The sequence below is a fragment of the Dipodomys merriami genome, unplaced genomic scaffold, assembly GCF_024711535.1.
Source record: "Dipodomys merriami isolate MVZ:Mamm:240054 unplaced genomic scaffold, mDipMer1.0.p SCAF_17, whole genome shotgun sequence".
Taxonomy (NCBI): Eukaryota; Metazoa; Chordata; class Mammalia; order Rodentia; family Heteromyidae; genus Dipodomys; species Dipodomys merriami.
Genome location: NW_027203048.1, coordinates 13,880,156 through 13,897,047, shown reverse-complemented (window position 1 = coordinate 13,897,047; position 16,892 = coordinate 13,880,156). Strand labels below are relative to the sequence as shown.

The window sequence follows — 16,892 nt, the reverse complement described above, 5'->3', positions numbered from 1 at the left end:
AAGGCTTGTACTCAGGGGCTCATGCTCTTGCTTGGCTTTTTCTACTCTGGACTGGAGCTCTGTCACTTGAGCCATGCCTCCACTTGCAGATTTTTTTGTCGGCCGTGGGGCTTGAGCTCTTCAGATCAAGGCTAGTGCTTTACCACTTGAGCCACAGTGCTACTTCTGGTTTTCTGGTAGTTTATTGGAGATAAGAGTCTCAGCGGGGCTGGGAAGGTGGCTCAGTGGTAGAGTGCTTGCCTTGCATGCATGAGGCCCTGGGTTCGATTCCTCAGTACCACATACACAGAAAAAGCTGGAAGTGGGTGCTATGGCTCAAGTGGTAAAGTGCTAGCCTTGAGCTGAAGAGCTCAGAACAGTGCCCAGGCCCAGAGTTCAAGCTCCATGACCAGCAAAAAAAAAAAGAGTCTCAGGGACTTTCCTGTCTAGGCTGGCTTTGAACCACAATCCTCATATCTCAGCCTCCTGAGTAGCTTGGATTACAGGTGTGAGCCACCAGCACCTGGCTATGAACTAATTTTTAAAATCAAACTTCCTTCTTGGTCTACCTTCAAGTGATTCTGAGACAAGAATTACTAGTAAGGATGCTGCATACAGACATAAGTTGTGCACATTCCTTACTTTCAAATCAGGAATCAGCTAGCAAATAACACTTCTTTATATAATACTGCATGGGCCAATTCCACAGGCAACCGTTGGTATACTGATTTCAGCAAGTAGGGCTAACTGCTTTACAACTGCCAGGGGACTCTGGGTGTCCATTCTCAAGCAGTTTAGGTGGGTATTAAAGCACCTTTGGTGGAACAGCTCTGAAGAGAGTGTTGAGAGAGTAGGAATAGAAACTCACACAGAACTGTTCAGTACTTGAACACTTTATAATCCCATTGGGATTAAGAAGTTACGTATGGGGGGAATGTAGCTTAGTGATAGAGTGCTTGCCTAGCATGCATGAAGCCCTGGTTTCCATTCCTTAGTACCACATAGAAAAAGCCAGAAGTGGTGCTTTGGCTCAAGTGGCAGAGTGCTAGCCTTTAGCAAAAGTAGCTCAGGGATGGGAAAAGGAGCTATGTATGGGTGTGGCAACATAGACTTCTTAATTAACACTCAGCCTATACAGGGCTGCCTTTACAGGACCCATATTTAGATGAAGTTAGTGTAGGAAAATGACTACAGAATATTGGCTAATATTTATTTACAGTTTCCTCAGTACTGAGGAAAATTCAAGTGTAAAATGTACTAATATATGTGTGTATATATATATATGTGTATATAATATATGTGTGTATATAATATGTGTATATATATACACACACACACATATACATACACATATGTATATGTAAAATACATAATATATATTTTTTTATTTTTTGTGCTGGTCCTGGGGTTTGAACTCAGTCAGAGTCTGGGCACTGTCCCTGAACTTCTTTTGTTCAAGGTTATTGCTTTACCACTTAAGCCACAGCTCCACTTCTCGCTTTTTTGCACTTTATTGGAGATAAGAGTCTCCAAGGCATTCCTGGGCTGACTTTGAACCACCATCCTCAGATCTCAGCCTCCTGAGTAGCTAGGATTACAGGTGTGAGCCACTGATGCCCACCAATGGGTACATTTCTTCAGCAAGCCAAATGCTTGATTTGTAGATGTCAAAGCCAATGACCAGGGGGTCATTGTGGCTTTGTGGTAGAATGCTTGCCTAGCATGCATGAAGCCCTGGGTTCGATTCCTCAGTACCACATAAATAGAAAAAGTGGGAAATGGCACTGTGGCTCAAGTGGTAGAATGCTAGCCCTGAGCAAAAAGAAGCTCAGGGACCCAGGCTCTAAGTTCAAGTCTTAGGACTGAAAAAAAAAAAAAAAAAGCCAGTGATCAATTAACTCTTCAGTAAGCAAAGCATATTTAGAATATGATCACTTGTTACCACAGATGTCTATAATTCCACTCAATAGCTTCTTAGAAGTGTCTGCTTATCCACTGTGAAGAGAAGGTTTGGAAGTATTGTTCCTACTTAATAAGATAAATTGGAAAAAAGTCCTAAAAATTATATAAAAACAAAAATCTTCTCTAGATAGCTGGCTGGAAAAAAAAATCTCTTGAAGTACCAGATTCTAGAAAAGCTATACCTTTTAAAATGTACAGAAGTCAGAAAACAACATAAGCAAAATTCTTTTTAAAAAATGCCTTTTAGGGCTGGGAAGGTGGCTCAGTGGTAGAGCGCTTGCCTTGCATGCCTGAGGCCCTGGGTTCGATTCCTCAGCACCACATAAGCAAAAAGAAAAAAGCCGGAGTGGCACTGTGGCTCAAGTGGTAGAGTGCTAGCCTTGAGCTGAAGAGCTGAGGGACAGCGCCCAGGCCCAGAGTTCAGGTCCCCACGTCTGGACCCCCCCCCCCAAAAAAAAAGCCTTTTAATTTTGGTACCAGTGTCTCATTCCTGTAATCCTAGCTACTTAGGAGGGTGAGATCTGGAAGACTGCGGTTCAAAGCTAGTCTGGGCAGACAAAGCCGAGACTATTATCTCCAATTAACTATCAAAAAGCTGGAAGCAGAGGTATGGCTCAAGTGGTAGACTGCTAGCCTTGAGCAAAAATGCTAAGGGAGGGTATTCAGGCCCTGACTACAAGCCCTAGGACCAACCGACTCCCCCAACACACACACACACACACACACACACACACACACACACACACACACACACACACACACACACACACACACACACACACACACACACACACACACACACACACACACACACACACACACACACACACACACACACACACACACACACACACACACACACACACACACACACACACAGAGTAATTTGCTGGTTGTCTATTATGCATTTTGGAAATAATACTGGTCATATTAAAGTTTCTAGGGCTGGGAATGTGGCTTAGTGGTAGAGTGCTTGCCTAGCATGCAGGAAGCCCTGGGTTTGATTCCTTAGTACCACATAAACAGAAAAGGCAAAAGGGCCCTGTGGTGCAAATGGGAGAGCACTAGCCTTGAGCACAGAGAGGCTCAGACAGTGCCCAGGCTTGGGCTATAATCCTAGCTGCTTTGGAGGCTGAGATCTAAAGATCTAGGTTCAAAGCCAGCCCAGGCAGGAAAATTCATAGGAGACTCTTATCTCCAATTAACCAACAGAAAATCGGAAGTGGTGGTGTAGCTCAAATGGTTGAGCACTAGCCCTGAGCTGAAGAGCTGAGGGACAGTGCCCAGGCCCAGAGTTCAGGCTCCACAACCACCACCACCAACAAAAAAAACTTCTAAAAATCTGTACTTGGATAACAAACAAAAATAAAAGTTGGGCTCCTACTGTTCATATCTGCAATCCTAGTTAATCAGGAGGCTGATATCTGAGGATGGTGGTCAAAGCTCTATCAGGAAGGAAAATCTGTGAGACTCTCATTTCCAATTAATCACTAAAGCCAGAAGTAAACTGTGCACTGGTGGCTTAGGCCTGTAATCCTAGTTACTCAGGAAGCTGAGAACTTAGGTTCATGGTTCAAAGCCAGCATGGGCAGGAAAGTCCATGAGACTCTTTATCTTCAATTAATCACCAGAAAACCAGAAGTAGAGCTGTGATTCAAGTAGTAGAATGCTAACCTTGAGTGAAAGAGCCCAGAAATAGTGCCTATGCCCGAAGTTAAAGCCCCATAACCACCACCACCTCCAAAAACAAAAAAGGGAGAAGTAGAGCTATGGCTCTCATGGGAGAGATTAGCCTTGAGGAAAAAAGTGGAGGGACAGTGCCCAGATTCTGAGTTCAAGCTCTAAGTAGGACTGCATAATCAATCAATCAATCAATCAATCTACATGATTCTCACACTTCATCAAATAATTCACTTTTTTAAAAAAAATCAGCCCTGAAGTTTGAACTCTGGCCTGGGTGCCGTCCCTCAGCTCCACTTGAGTTAGAGCACCGCTTCCGGTTTTCTGGTGGTTTCTTGGAGGTAAGAGTCTCCTGTACTTTCCTAGCTGGGCTGGCTTTGAACCACGATCCTCAGATCTCAGCCTCCTGAGTAGCTAGGATTACACTGGGCATAATTCGCTATTTTTAACAAAGCAAAACAGAAAAAAATATAAAATAGAAATCAACTACTGCAGACCTACAATACTATTATACTCTATAATCTAAGGTCTATTATTTTTTTTCTAAGACCACAGAAAGTAATTCCCCACTTTTTTTTTTTTTGTCAGTCATGGGTCTTGAACTCTGGGCTCAGCTCTTCAGTTCAAGGCTAGTGCTCTACCACTTGAGACACAGCATCATTTCCGGCTTTTTTCTTTTTGCTTATGTGGTGCTGAGGAATCGAACCCAGGGCCTCATGCATGCAAGGCAAGCACTCTACCACTGAGCCACCTTCCCAGCCCTCCCACAGCATATTTATAAGTTTCACTGAATACTGTATTCTCAATAAGGTGACAGATCCACCCAATCAAGTGGCCTAGAAAGATAAGGTCGCATCTCACTGTAGTGAGCCACAAAGATTGCAAAAGTTCAAATTCAGAGAAACACACTTTCCAAAGGAAGCCTAGTTTAAAGCCTCAAACATTTCCAAGGATCCCACCACCACAAAGATGTTTTATAAAAATAGAGTTTATAGGTTTCATGAAATGTGAACGTCTATTATTCTTTGACATTTAGTGTAAATGATTGAACAGTCAATGCTAAGTTACATTACTAAATAAACTGGAAGCCAAGGAGTCAATAGTCTTCATAAAAACAAGATTACATCATGGTCTTGGTTGTCCAATTCTATTATTATTTCCATATCTATGTGGTAGATTTGTAAAACCAGTCCTGAATCCTTGGGTTGCTCCAATTCCTGGAACTCCAAGGCCTTGATTAAGCATGCTGCTATATTGTGTGTGTCCATGATTGAGACCCAAACCATAAGGCCTTGTCTGTGTGTTCAGAAGAAGAACTGGGTTCGCATTTTTTCCAGGCGTATTAAATGAAAACTCTGGCGGTGGACTACTAGGTTTAGCTGGAGTTGATGTGACAGGGGCCACATCATCAGCATGCTTTAAGAAAGGCATTGGAATTATATGATGGTCTGAAAAGTTCAGGACATTGGCTGCAACAGGCCCAGACAGTAAGGCAGGTCTGACCCAATCATCCTTGAAAATCTGAACAGTCAGAGTAGACACAAGTGTGTACAGCCTGTTGGTAACATGGGCAAGAACCATTTGTTCATTTGCATCTCGTCGAATTCTTACATGTACTGATCCAGCCTAAAAATGAAAAAAAAATCATAAGAAAATAAGAAATGGGGAGGTGGGGAAGGAAGGGATGGTAGGGGAAAAACAAAGGAGGGGGGTAACAATGCTCAATAGGAAATGTACTCATTACCTTACTCATGTAACTGTAACCCCTCTGTGCAGTATCTTTACCATAAAAAAATATATGTTAAAAGAAAATAAGGGGCTGGGAAGGTGGCTCAGTGGTAGAGTGCTCGCCTTGCATGCATGAAGCCCTGGGTTCAATTCTTCACCACCACATAAACAGAAAAAGCCAGAAGTGTCACTCTGGCTTGAGTGATAGAGCTCTAGCCTTGAGCTGAAGAGCTGAGGGGCAACGCCCCCGCCCAGAGTTCAGGCCCCATGACAGACAAAAAAAAAGAAAAAAAAAAAGAAAAAAAAAAAAAGACAATGCTTAGAATTATACTACTGAAAATTTCACTAAAAATGAACCCAAGATGTGGTTAGTAGTGGACTGAAGGCATTAATGCACAACACAGTCTTGCTTCTGCTTAGTTTTTTTGCTCATGGCTGGTGCTTTTTTTTTTTTTTTTACAGTGAAAGCAGGGGTTATACCATGGGGGAGGGGCATACAAAGCAACAAAGAAATAATTTTATAAATGTGTTAAAAACAATCGCATGAAAGAAAAAAACATTTGAGGGCTAGGAAGTTGGCTCAGTGGTAGAGCGCTTGCCTTGCATGCCTGAGGCCCTTGGTTCAATTCCTCAGCACCACATAAGCAAAAAGAAAAAAGCCGGAAGTGGTGCTGTGGCTCAAGTGGTAGAGGGTTAGCCTTGAGCTGAAGAGCTGAGGGACAGCACCCAGGCCCAGAGTTCAGGCCCCATGACCGGACCCAAAAAAAAAAAAAAAAAAAAAAAAAGAAAAAGAAAAAAACATTTGAATACATATCTTAGAGTTCATTTCCCTAACATCACCTTATCTGACCTTTTCTGCTTGACTCAGAATGGCTGGTGCTTTAACACTTTAACAACAATTCTAATCTGGCTTTTTGTTGGCTAAATCCATGGAAATACAATTTCATAGACTTTTCTGCCTTGACTGGCTTGGAACTTCAGTTCTCAGCCTTTTGGGTAGCTATGATTACAAGTGTGAGACAATGGTTTAGTATTTTCTTTGCAGTAGGAGAAAGCTTAAGGTCTTGCTGTTTCTTAAGGACTATTTACTGGTAATTATCAGAGTTAAAAGTTAATAAAATTGCTGGGCACTGGTGGCTCATGGCCTGTAATCCTAGCTACTACTTATAAAGACAGTGTAAGGAATTCCAATGAAAGTTGGGCTGGAGATGTGGGGAAAGAGAACGTATCCAAGAGGATAATTCTGAGCAAAAATATGCAAATCTGATTGCCAGGCACCGGTGGCTCTCACCTGTAATCCCAGCTACTCAAGAGGCTGAGATTTGAGGATCACAGTTCTAAGCCAGTCTGGGCAGAAAAGTCTGTGAGATTTATCTCCAATTAATCATCAGAAAACTGGAAGTGGTGCTATAGCTCAAGTGTAGAGCGCTTGTGTTAAGCTAAAGAGCTGATGGACAGTGCCCAGGCACAGAGTTCAAGTCCCATGACTGACAAAAAAAAAAAAAAAAAAAAAAAAAGAAGATATATATGCATATCCGAAATACCAAGGTAAAGTCCCTTGGTAAAATTAATACACACTAGGAAGTGGAGCTGTGGCTCAAAGTGGTAGAGCCACTAGCCTTGAGCAAAAGAGCTCAGGAGGGGCTGGGAAAGTGGCTCAGTGGTAGAGTGTTTGCCTTGCATGCATGAGGCCCTGGGTTCGATTCCTCAGCACCACATAAGCAGAAAAAGCCGGAAGTGGTGCTATGGCTCAAGTGGTAGAGCGCTAGCCTTGAGCTGAAGAGCTGAGGGACAGCGCCCAGACCCAGAGTTCAGGACCCACAATCAACTAAAAAAAAAAGCTCAGGAATAAGCACTCAGGCCATGAGTTCAAGCCTCACAGCCAACAATAACAACAACAAAGTAAAAATTAAAATTAATATACCTTAAAAAAAGAAAGAAAACAAATGCAAGAAAGTAAAACAGACTGTTTGGGAGAGGCACTAGTAGGAGCTAGGGGGTCTAACAAAAAGGGTGAATGAGGATGCATATATGGAAATAGAACAATAAGCTAAGCACCACTGGCTCATGCTTATAATCCTAACTACTTAGGAGGCTGAGATCTGATGATCAAGTTTTGAAGCCAGCTCTGGTAGGAAAGTCTACTAGAAAATCATCTCCAATTAACCACCAAAAGCTGAAAGTGGCTCAAGTAGTAGAGTGCCAGTCTTGGGAGAAAAAGCTAAGGGAATCTAGGCCTTGAGTTCAAGCCCTAGTACTAGCACAAAATCAAACAATTAAAAAAAAGAAAGAATGAAATGTGTTGAAATTGTCTTAAGAAGAGGGGAGAGGATTGAAGGAAAGTGAAAATTATTATGGGAATTGCTGAAGGGAAAGTGAAAAGGGAGTGAGTTTGATTGTGATACATTGTATACTATACATGGAAATGTCACAACTTGTACAACTGCTTGCTAATAAAAAATTAAAAATTATGCTTTCAAATATAACTAAACATGTACAAAACATACCAACGAGCCAAAACCTAGGGTCCAAAAATGTTCATTTCGGACTTCTAAAACACCATCCAAAGTAGATACCTAATCAAGAACATAGCAATAGGTTATCAGCATCATCTGCATTTGAGATATCCAACACTGTTCAATCACACTATGGACTTAAAAGCCCAGTTCATACAGCCCTTTTGATTCTATCAATATAGCTCTGTAGTACCAGATACAATTTTTTACCTCAACTTGGTCTTTTTTTATGTTTCTTTCTTTGCATTTCCTTATAACAAGTCTGTACATATCACAGGGTATTATTATTGGTGGTGATGGAGTTTGAACTCTGGGCTTGGCACTGTCCCTCAGCTCTTCAGCTCAAGGCTAGCACTCTACCACTTGAGCCACCGCACTACTTTGGTTTTCTGAGTGGTTACTAGAGATAAGAGTCTCATGGCCTTTCCTGCCTGGGCTGGCTTTGAACCTTGATCCTTAGATCTCAGCCTCCTGAGTAGCTAGGATTATAGGTGTGAGCCACCCGTGTCCAGCAAATACACGTTATTATTTGGATACAAGTTATCAGAAATCCCAAGGCAAGGCAGACAGTGTGTGGTGTATTGGTACAGTGGAACAGAAGTATACTAAGGCCAGGCTTCACAAGCTCAGACATACAGTCAACTGTTTTGGAAATGTTACTCTTGTGACTAGAATTTAGAACAGTCTCAACATCTAAATAATTCTGTCATCTTATTTCTTCATTAGTTAGCAGGTGGAAATTTTGAATAAAAGTCAAGATGTAAGATGGTGAAGTAAATTAACATGTAAAAGTTGACATTGTCTTTCTCAAAGTTTTAGATACAGTCAGAAAAATCACAGTATTTACATAACTAATAGGTTGGTCTTTAAACCATTACTTTCTATACTTATTACAAGTGAATTTGTCATCCGAAGTTTGGAATTCCTCAATTTTTTTCTTTTTCTGCCACATTATTGTATGTTCCTACTATGTCATTATAAAGAATCCAAACTCCTGTAGAATAAAATTCTATGTAGGATTGAATAAAGTCTTACATGTACCCACCCTTTCAATTCTTAACATAAATAAAAAGTATTTACAATTTCATCTTACCTCTCTGATCAGTTTATCCAACTGACCAATAACATGTGGTGGTGTTGTCTGGGAACAAAATAAAATAAAATATGAATAACCAAGGAAGCAAAAAATTTTGCTGAAATGGTTCTGAAACCAAATAGGTTTTTAAACCAACTTCTGCTTTTGACATGTATCCTACTGTGTATAAAAAATAGAGGCTTCAACTGGTCTACTAGTGAAACACTCTCATCAATGGGCTATACTTGTTTTTCTCACGGAGTAGCTATGTTTAAAATCAAGTAAGATTTGAAAAATCAATGAGCCAGCTGCAGTGGTTCACATCTATAATCCTGGCCACTTAGTAGCCTGAGATTGGGAAGATCAAGGTTCCATATCAGCTCATGCAAAAAGAAAAGAAAACAAAACAAAACAAAAAGGGCTCAAGTGGTAGCATGCCTGACAACCAGTACAAGACCCTAAGTAAAAACCCAAGTACAAGCAAAAAACAGCAAAAGGAACCAATTAGTCAACAAAAAATAATTTGATGATTAGAAAAGTAACATTTTATACTAATCATAACACTATAAAATGATTATCATTAGCTTACTATTTTTTATTTTGTGTGGGTACTGGACTTAAACCTAGGGCCTTGCTTTTTCACTCAGAATTGATGCTCTACTACTTGAGCCACAGCTTCACTTCTGGCTTTTTTTTGGTGGTTAACTGGAGACGAAGAGTTTCACAGACTTTCCTGCCCAGCTTGGTTTTGAACCTTGATCCTCAGATCTCTTGTCTTCTGAGTAGCTATGATTACAGGTATAAGCCTGTAATAAGCCAGCTTTATTATCTTATATATTATCTTGCTTTTAGAGATGGAGCCTGTGCCCCTAAGTTTTAGAAAAGTCATGCAGGTAAAAGACAGAAAGAAGAGTAGTGACTGTATATAAATCTAACCCTGGAAAACCACTTTGCTAGTAAGGGGTTATTTACAGGTGTCCCTATTGTTTCAATAGGTAGCAATTTGTTACCTTCAGGTCAGACATTTAAGAGTCATTGATTCAATAACAGGAGATAAGAGTAATGCAATTATGCAACAGCCAAGACATATTTACTAAGGGAAAATGATACCTCCTCAAGAAAAACAAAAAAGAAAAAAACTTTAATAAAATTGTTTTCACTTAAAACATTACCAGAAGCAAATAATTTTATTTTATTTTTTTTTTGCTTGTTTGTTTTTTGGGTCCAGTTGTGGGGCCTGAACTCTGGGCCTGGGCGCTGTCCCTCAGCTTTTCAGCTCAAGGCTAGCGCTCTACCATTTGAGCCACAGCGCCACTTCTGGCTTTTTTCTTTTTGCTTATGTGGTGCTGAGGAATCAAACCCAGGGCCTTATGCATGCAAGGCAAGCGCTCTACCACACTGAGCCAACTTCCTAGCCCCAGAAGCAAATAATTTTAAAGATATGATTTTATGTCACAGAAACATAGGAGGCTTCGTATCTATTTTATGGAATAATGGAATTTCAGCTGGTTATTACAGTATAAATTCAAGAGATTACTGTTTGATATCATTTCCTTTTCCTTTTTTTTTTTTGTTGGTCATGGGTCTTGAACTTTGGGCCTGGACACTGTTCCTGGACACTCAAGGTGAGCACTCTACTACTTCAGTCACAGCGCCACTTCCCAGTTTTCTAGGGGTTAATTGGAGATAAGAGTCTCAGGGATTTTCCTGCATGGACTGGCTCAGATCTCAGCCTCCTGAGTAGCTAGGATTACAGGCATAAGCTACTGGTGCCCAGCTTTGATATCATTTCTTAAAAGGCCCTCTAGGTTCTAAATATGGTAGTATGGTAGGGGACGTAGTAATAAGCGTGTGCACTCCGAGAACCTTACCTGAAGCAGGACTTTCCCGCTGTAGACACTCATGGGGTACATTGTGCCAAATGTCATCAGAGCGATGGCTACTGCAGAGGCAGTGTCTATAGCAAAATAATTGCTGAAAAGAAAAACAATTTCAAATCTGAAATACATGTTTTCCTGGGCATCTAACAATTCGGTTTACTGGACAGTATATTTAAAGCAAGAGGACTGTGTTTATCATAAATGATAAATGCTAGCCGAGTGCTGGTGGCTCACCTCTGTAATCCTAGCTATGTATATGGCTGAGAATCAAGGTTCAAAGCCAGCTTGGGCAGGAATGTACATGAAACTCTCATCTCCATGTAACCATCAAAAAGCTGGAAGTGGTGCTATGGCTCAAGCAATGAAGCATCAGCCTTGAGTACAAAAGCTAAGGGAGGGGCTGGGAAGGTCAGTGGTAGAGTGCTTGCCTTGCATGCATGAGCCATGGGTTCGATTCCTCAGCACCACAGAAAAAGCCAGAAGTGGTGCTGTGGCTGACAATGATAGAGTACTAGCCTTGAACTGAAGAGCTCAGGGACAGAGCCCAGGCCCAGAGATCACGCCCAGGCCCAGAGACACACACACACACACACACACACACACACACACACACACACACACACACACACACACACACACACACACACACACACACACACACACACACACACACACACACACACACACACACACACACACACACACACACACACACACACACACACACACACTCTCTCTCTCTCTCTCTCTCTCTCTCTCTCTCTCTCTCTCTCTCTCTCTCTCTCTCTCTCTCTCTCTCTCTCTCTCTCTCTCTCTCTCTCTCTCTCTCTCTCTCTCTCTCTCTCTCTCTCTCTCCTGGCAAGGGAGGACTTTAAAGGAGAAAAAAAATCTGTTTTTAGGATCATTCTTGTCAGTCTTTGTTGGGAAAATAATTGTATTAGTGTGAAGAGATCATGAAGAAAAGAATGTGAGCATTTCCTCACTACACATATTCCAATTTACTTGTCAACTGGGAAGATTTCAGATATATCCATTTGCTTGAGACAGAAGAATAAACATCTTCAACACCTAAATGTCTGTCTGATACAGAGAGAGGAATAGATTTCATCAGTGACTCTATTGCTTTCCTATTATCAATCATTGTTTCAATAAGAAGTTGCAAAATTCCCTGAGATTTCACAAGGTTAAGATTCTCCAGGAATATTACAGCAACATTATGGCTGAAGCGCAACATTTCATCAAAAGTTCAACTTTTATAAACTATTAACAAGAGGTACCAAATTGCTGATGGTTACAAGCTGATCTTGTCTTTTGTTGTTGTTGTTCCCTCTTTCTTGGAATACAGACATAAACAAAACATAATCCTCGGTTCATAAATATCAGGACTACAAAAAACATGGTGTAGCACTTTGGGTGTTAAAGTATAAATCTCTACAGGATATAAGATGCACAAAGGTATGACAAGGCTACTTGCAGGTAAAGATAATTCAGAAAGCACCGGATGCCGGTGGCTCACGCCTATAATCCTAGCAACTCAGGAGGCTGAGATCTGAGGATCACGGTTCAAAGCCAGCCTGGGCAGGAAAGTCTGTGAGACTCTTATCTCCAATAAATCACTAGAAAACCAGAAGTGGTGCTGTAGCTCAAGTGGTAGAGCGCTCACCTTGAGCTGAAGAGCTGAGGGACAGTGCCCAGGCCCAGAGTTCAAGCCCCACGACTTGATAATCCAGAAAGGCAAAATACAGAATAGGAAGTAATTCTTCAAAGATGAGGGAGATAATGGGAGGAAGATAGTGAGAGTAACATGCATGAGAGTAAGAAACATCTTACACAGCAATAAAACCACGAACATTGCAGTATGGATACATAGGAGTTGACTTCACAAGACTCCATGTTACTAGTTTTCACAAATATGCAAACGAGAGGGACTTGAAATGGGAAACTCCTAAGGGCAATTTTGAATGATCACATTAATAATGAACTAGAAGTTAACTACAGATAAATAAGGATGAAAATTAAGAGGATCCAAACACTATATGCCAAGAAATTATAATGGCCTAATTAAGACAGAAAAATGGGAAGAGCAGACAAAGCACCAGCTGTGAGTGAAAAGCGAAGTGTGAGTGCAAGAATAAAGGGACAATGCTGTGTGCCTCTGATCATATAAAATAATGCTTTTCGAAATGAAAAAAGGTACAAGAGTGCGAGTTCAAGTGCCTGTAAAGGTACAAAAAAGAAAAATAAAAGATTTACCATATAATAGAGCATTTCTACCTCTGGGTAATATAACCCCAATAATTAGAAGCGGGACTCATTCAAATATTTATACACACATGTTCATAGTGGCATTATTCACAGTTGTTAAAAAAAAAAAGGAAAGGAAAAGCAAACTCCTCAAATATGGTCCTCCTCAAATATGAATAATGAATGTGTGCATGAACAAAATGAGGTATGTATGAATAATGAAATACTACTTGGCCTTAAAAAGGAAATTCTGACACAGACTATAACACAGATGAACCTTGAAAAACATTACACAATGTGAAGTAAGCCAGTCATGAAAAGATACTACTTGTATGAAGCAGAGTAGTTAAAACCAGAGGCTGAAAGTATAACAGAAAAGGCAGGGCTGATGAGTAGGGAAAATGGAAGGTTATGGTTTAAGTGAGTTTCAGTTTGGGATGATGGAAAATCTCTGGCGATAAATGGTGATTGTGCACAAAAATATGAATGTACCTAATGCCATTGAACTGTATACTTCAAAATGGTTAAAGTAACACATTTCTTACACATCTTGTGCATATTTTTCTGCTTTCTGGTGTTCTGGTACTGGGACCCCCCATGCTCTCAATTGGCATTCTTACTCAGGTGCTCTACCATTTGAGCCATGCCTCCAGTCCAGCATGTGGCTAGTTAATTGGAAATGGAGTCTCTTGGACTTTTCTGCCCTCATACTTCAGTCCTCCAGTTCTCAGCTTCCTGAGTAGCTAGGATTACTGGCATGAGCCACCTGCTTCCAGCATTTATAGAATGCATTGGCACAGATAGCAATAGTATGCACTGGCCACGGAAATGCAAGAGAAAAAAAGTTTTGGTAATGGGGAAAATAAGTTCAGTGGAAGTATTCCTCAATACAAATCACGAAGATAATACCTTTTGGAATTCAATAGAGATCTGTGCTAAGCATGAGGATTTGGGAATATTCACAAAGGTAGCAAATAAAATTAAACAGTTGTATATAATTTTCAGAACTAATACAAAATAACGGTAATAAAAATAATGATAACAGCCTTATTCTATTAAACATCATTATATAAAAGGCAAAGAGAACCATGTCAAAAGAAGTTAAAAGCTAAGGGACAATGTTCAAGCCTCAAGACTGCACACACACACAAAAAGTTACAATTAATGCAGCTCTAAATCCATTTTCAAGAAATTCTGTTTTAAAAATTGCTTCGCACCTATTTCCTCTCTTCCCTCTCTCAGCAATAGCAGCTGGAACTTAATTCATTGTCTTCTGTTTTACTCATCAGCTCAGCAGCAGGGAATGAAATCATTTTCCAGTCTGCATTATAGCATGTGGTTAGAAATACTGATCTAATTACCTTAATTTTTCATATGAAAACATCTGAGGACAAGACTTGACCAAATTTATAAAGGTCATAAGCAAAAATGCTCTGAGCTTAACCACTATTCATTTTGCTAGTGCCTTGACAATTCAGGGACAAGAAAGCAATCATACTTGATACCAATAAAAAATACTTACTTAATTTCAATAAGCAAGTATGTAATACAAAGAGCAAATGCTCCAGCTAGATCAATCAAAACAAATGGGTTCATTCGGGGAAGGAAGATACTGCTAAGTCCTGGAATAATTCCACATAAGCTATAAAAAAAAAAAAGAGGATTAATTAGCAGAACTCACATAATACAAATAAATACTTTATAAAAGACAACTTCCATTTTACTTGTTTTCCTACTTACTATCATGATTTCGTAGTTGTACAAAGGAGTTACAATTTTGTATGAGTATAATGCTTCTTGGTCAATTCTATCCCTTCTTTCTTCCTCCCTTATTTTCTCCCCTCCTGCCCCTACCCTCAAGTTATACATTTCTTAAAGAAAGTATACACACAGGACTTGGAACAAAGCCCTCCTACTTGCAAAGTTATCTTTTGCATATTATCAATTAAAAAGTAAGGCCCTGGGTTCGATTCCTCAGCACCACATAAGCAAAAAGAAAAAAGCCGGAAGTGGCGCTGTGGCTCAAGTGGTAGAGCGCTAGCCTTGAGTTGAAGAGCTGAGGGACAGCGCCCAGGTCCAGAGTTCAGGCCCCACGACTGGACCAAAAAAATAAAAAAGTAAAAAAAAATAAAAATAAAAAGTAAAGAGAATAAAAGCCTGATCTGTGTGATTTATGTAGCAATGTCCGCAATAATAATGTAAAGTTCCCCAGATAGATGTATTTCTTAGGTATTATTTTTAAATTATCATATCATAAAACTTAGGAACAACTTACCTTCTACTAAGATCTGCAACATGCTCTTGAAGCCAGCTCGTACTAGCAGCTTTAAGAAGAAAACACTTAAATTATCTACAAAGAAGAGTATGTCACTATAAGAAATACTTGAGTTCTTCTAGGTTTTTTTGTTGTTGTTGTTGGTTTTTGTTTTGTTTTTTTGTGCTGGTCCTGGGGCTTGAACTCAGGGCCTGGGCACTATCCCTAAGCTGCTTTTGCTTAAGGCTAGCAGTCTATCACTTGAGCCACAGCTCTACTTCCAGCTTTTTTTGTAGCTTAGTGGAGATAGGAATCTCAGACTTCCTGCCCAAGCTGGCTTTGAATGGCAATCCTCAGATCTGTCAGCCTCCTGAGTAGCTAGGATTACAGGGATAAGCCACTAGTGCCAATTTGAGTTTTTTTTTTTTTTGGGTCCGGTCGTGGGGCTTGAACTCTGGGCCTGGGCGCTGTCCCTCAGCTCTTCAGCTCAAGGCTAGCACTCTACCACTTGAGCCACAGCGCCACTTCTGGCTTTTTTCTTTTTTTTGGGTCCGGTTGTGGGGCCTGAAGTCTGGGCCTGGGCGCTGCCCCTCAGCTCTTCAGCTCAAGGCTAGAGCTTCTACCACTTGAGCCACAGCGCCACTTCCGGCTTTTTTCATTTTGCTTATGTAGTGCTGAGGAATTGAACCCAGGGCCTCAGGCATGCAAGGCAAGTGCTCTACCACTGAGCCACCTTCCCAGCCCCGAGTTCTTTTACTTTTAAAGCTAGGTTTGAGCCCAACACTAACGGTTATTATCTACGCCTAGCTACTCAGGAGGCTGAGATCTGAAGATCATGGTTCAAAGCCAGACAGGGCAAGAAAGTTTGTGAGACGCTTATCTTCAATTAAGCACCAAACACTAAAAGTGGACTTGTGGCTCAAGTTGTACAGTACTAACCTGGAGCAAAAAAAACAGGCAGGCACCAAGTCAAGCCCCAGAACACACACATACAAAGTAAGTTTGGCATTAACTATATAACATTACAAAAAAATAAAAGCTATACTCCAATCTAGAACTTCTCCTTTTTATGTCAACAGAGAATTGACTTGAATTAATGTACTTACACCAAATAATATTAAGTTGAAGCTTTCAAGGCTCTATCGTAAAGCATCCTTTCTAACCAGTGTGCTGAGAGTCCATTGTTGACAGAACAACTGTTAATTCTCTCAGGTTTCAGAAAAGCTAAGTGGTAATCTGGAATTTGAAAACAACTGGCAAGGACTATCCCTGGACAAGTAACCCCCAGGATCAAGTGTCCTTTCTCACTGATCATAGGGTGCTATGGAAATTCTTTCTCTTATGTATACTACAATGTAAAAGCGATTGGCACCAGTGGCTCACATAAATCCTATTTGGGAGGCTGCACTTGGGAGGATGGCAGTTTCAGACTAGCCAGGGCAGAAAAGTCTAGGAGACACTATCTTCACAGAGGGAAACCAGGTGAGGTTGGTGCTAAGTGCCTGTCCAGCTATCTGGATATCCGAGATAGGCAGGTTACGGTTCCAGGCGAGCCCAGAAGAAAAGGTCACAAG

At 40.7% G+C, this 16,892-nt stretch overlaps 1 protein-coding gene across 2 annotated transcripts in view; it reads right to left on the bottom strand.

The window, feature by feature from the left end:
- Positions 1–4,564: 4,564 nt before the first annotated feature.
- Slc30a6 (solute carrier family 30 member 6) overlaps positions 4,565–16,892 on the bottom strand; it is a 44,218-nt gene continuing 31,890 nt past the window's right edge. Inside the window, exons 9-14 of one of the 2 annotated variants that reach the window (XM_070025325.1) lie at positions 15,340–15,388; positions 14,587–14,706; positions 10,812–10,914; positions 8,959–9,006; positions 7,857–7,925; positions 4,567–5,247 (exon numbers count right to left, since the gene is read on the bottom strand). In XM_070025325.1, coding sequence (XP_069881426.1) covers positions 4,747–5,247; positions 7,857–7,925; positions 8,959–9,006; positions 10,812–10,914; positions 14,587–14,706; positions 15,340–15,388 — 890 coding nt within the window. In that variant the 3' untranslated portion in view covers positions 4,567–4,746. Of the gene's footprint in view, positions 5,248–7,856; positions 7,926–8,958; positions 9,007–10,811; positions 10,915–14,586; positions 14,707–15,339; positions 15,389–16,892 lie in introns of both variants that reach the window. The other variant, XM_070025326.1, reaches the window with a different exon arrangement.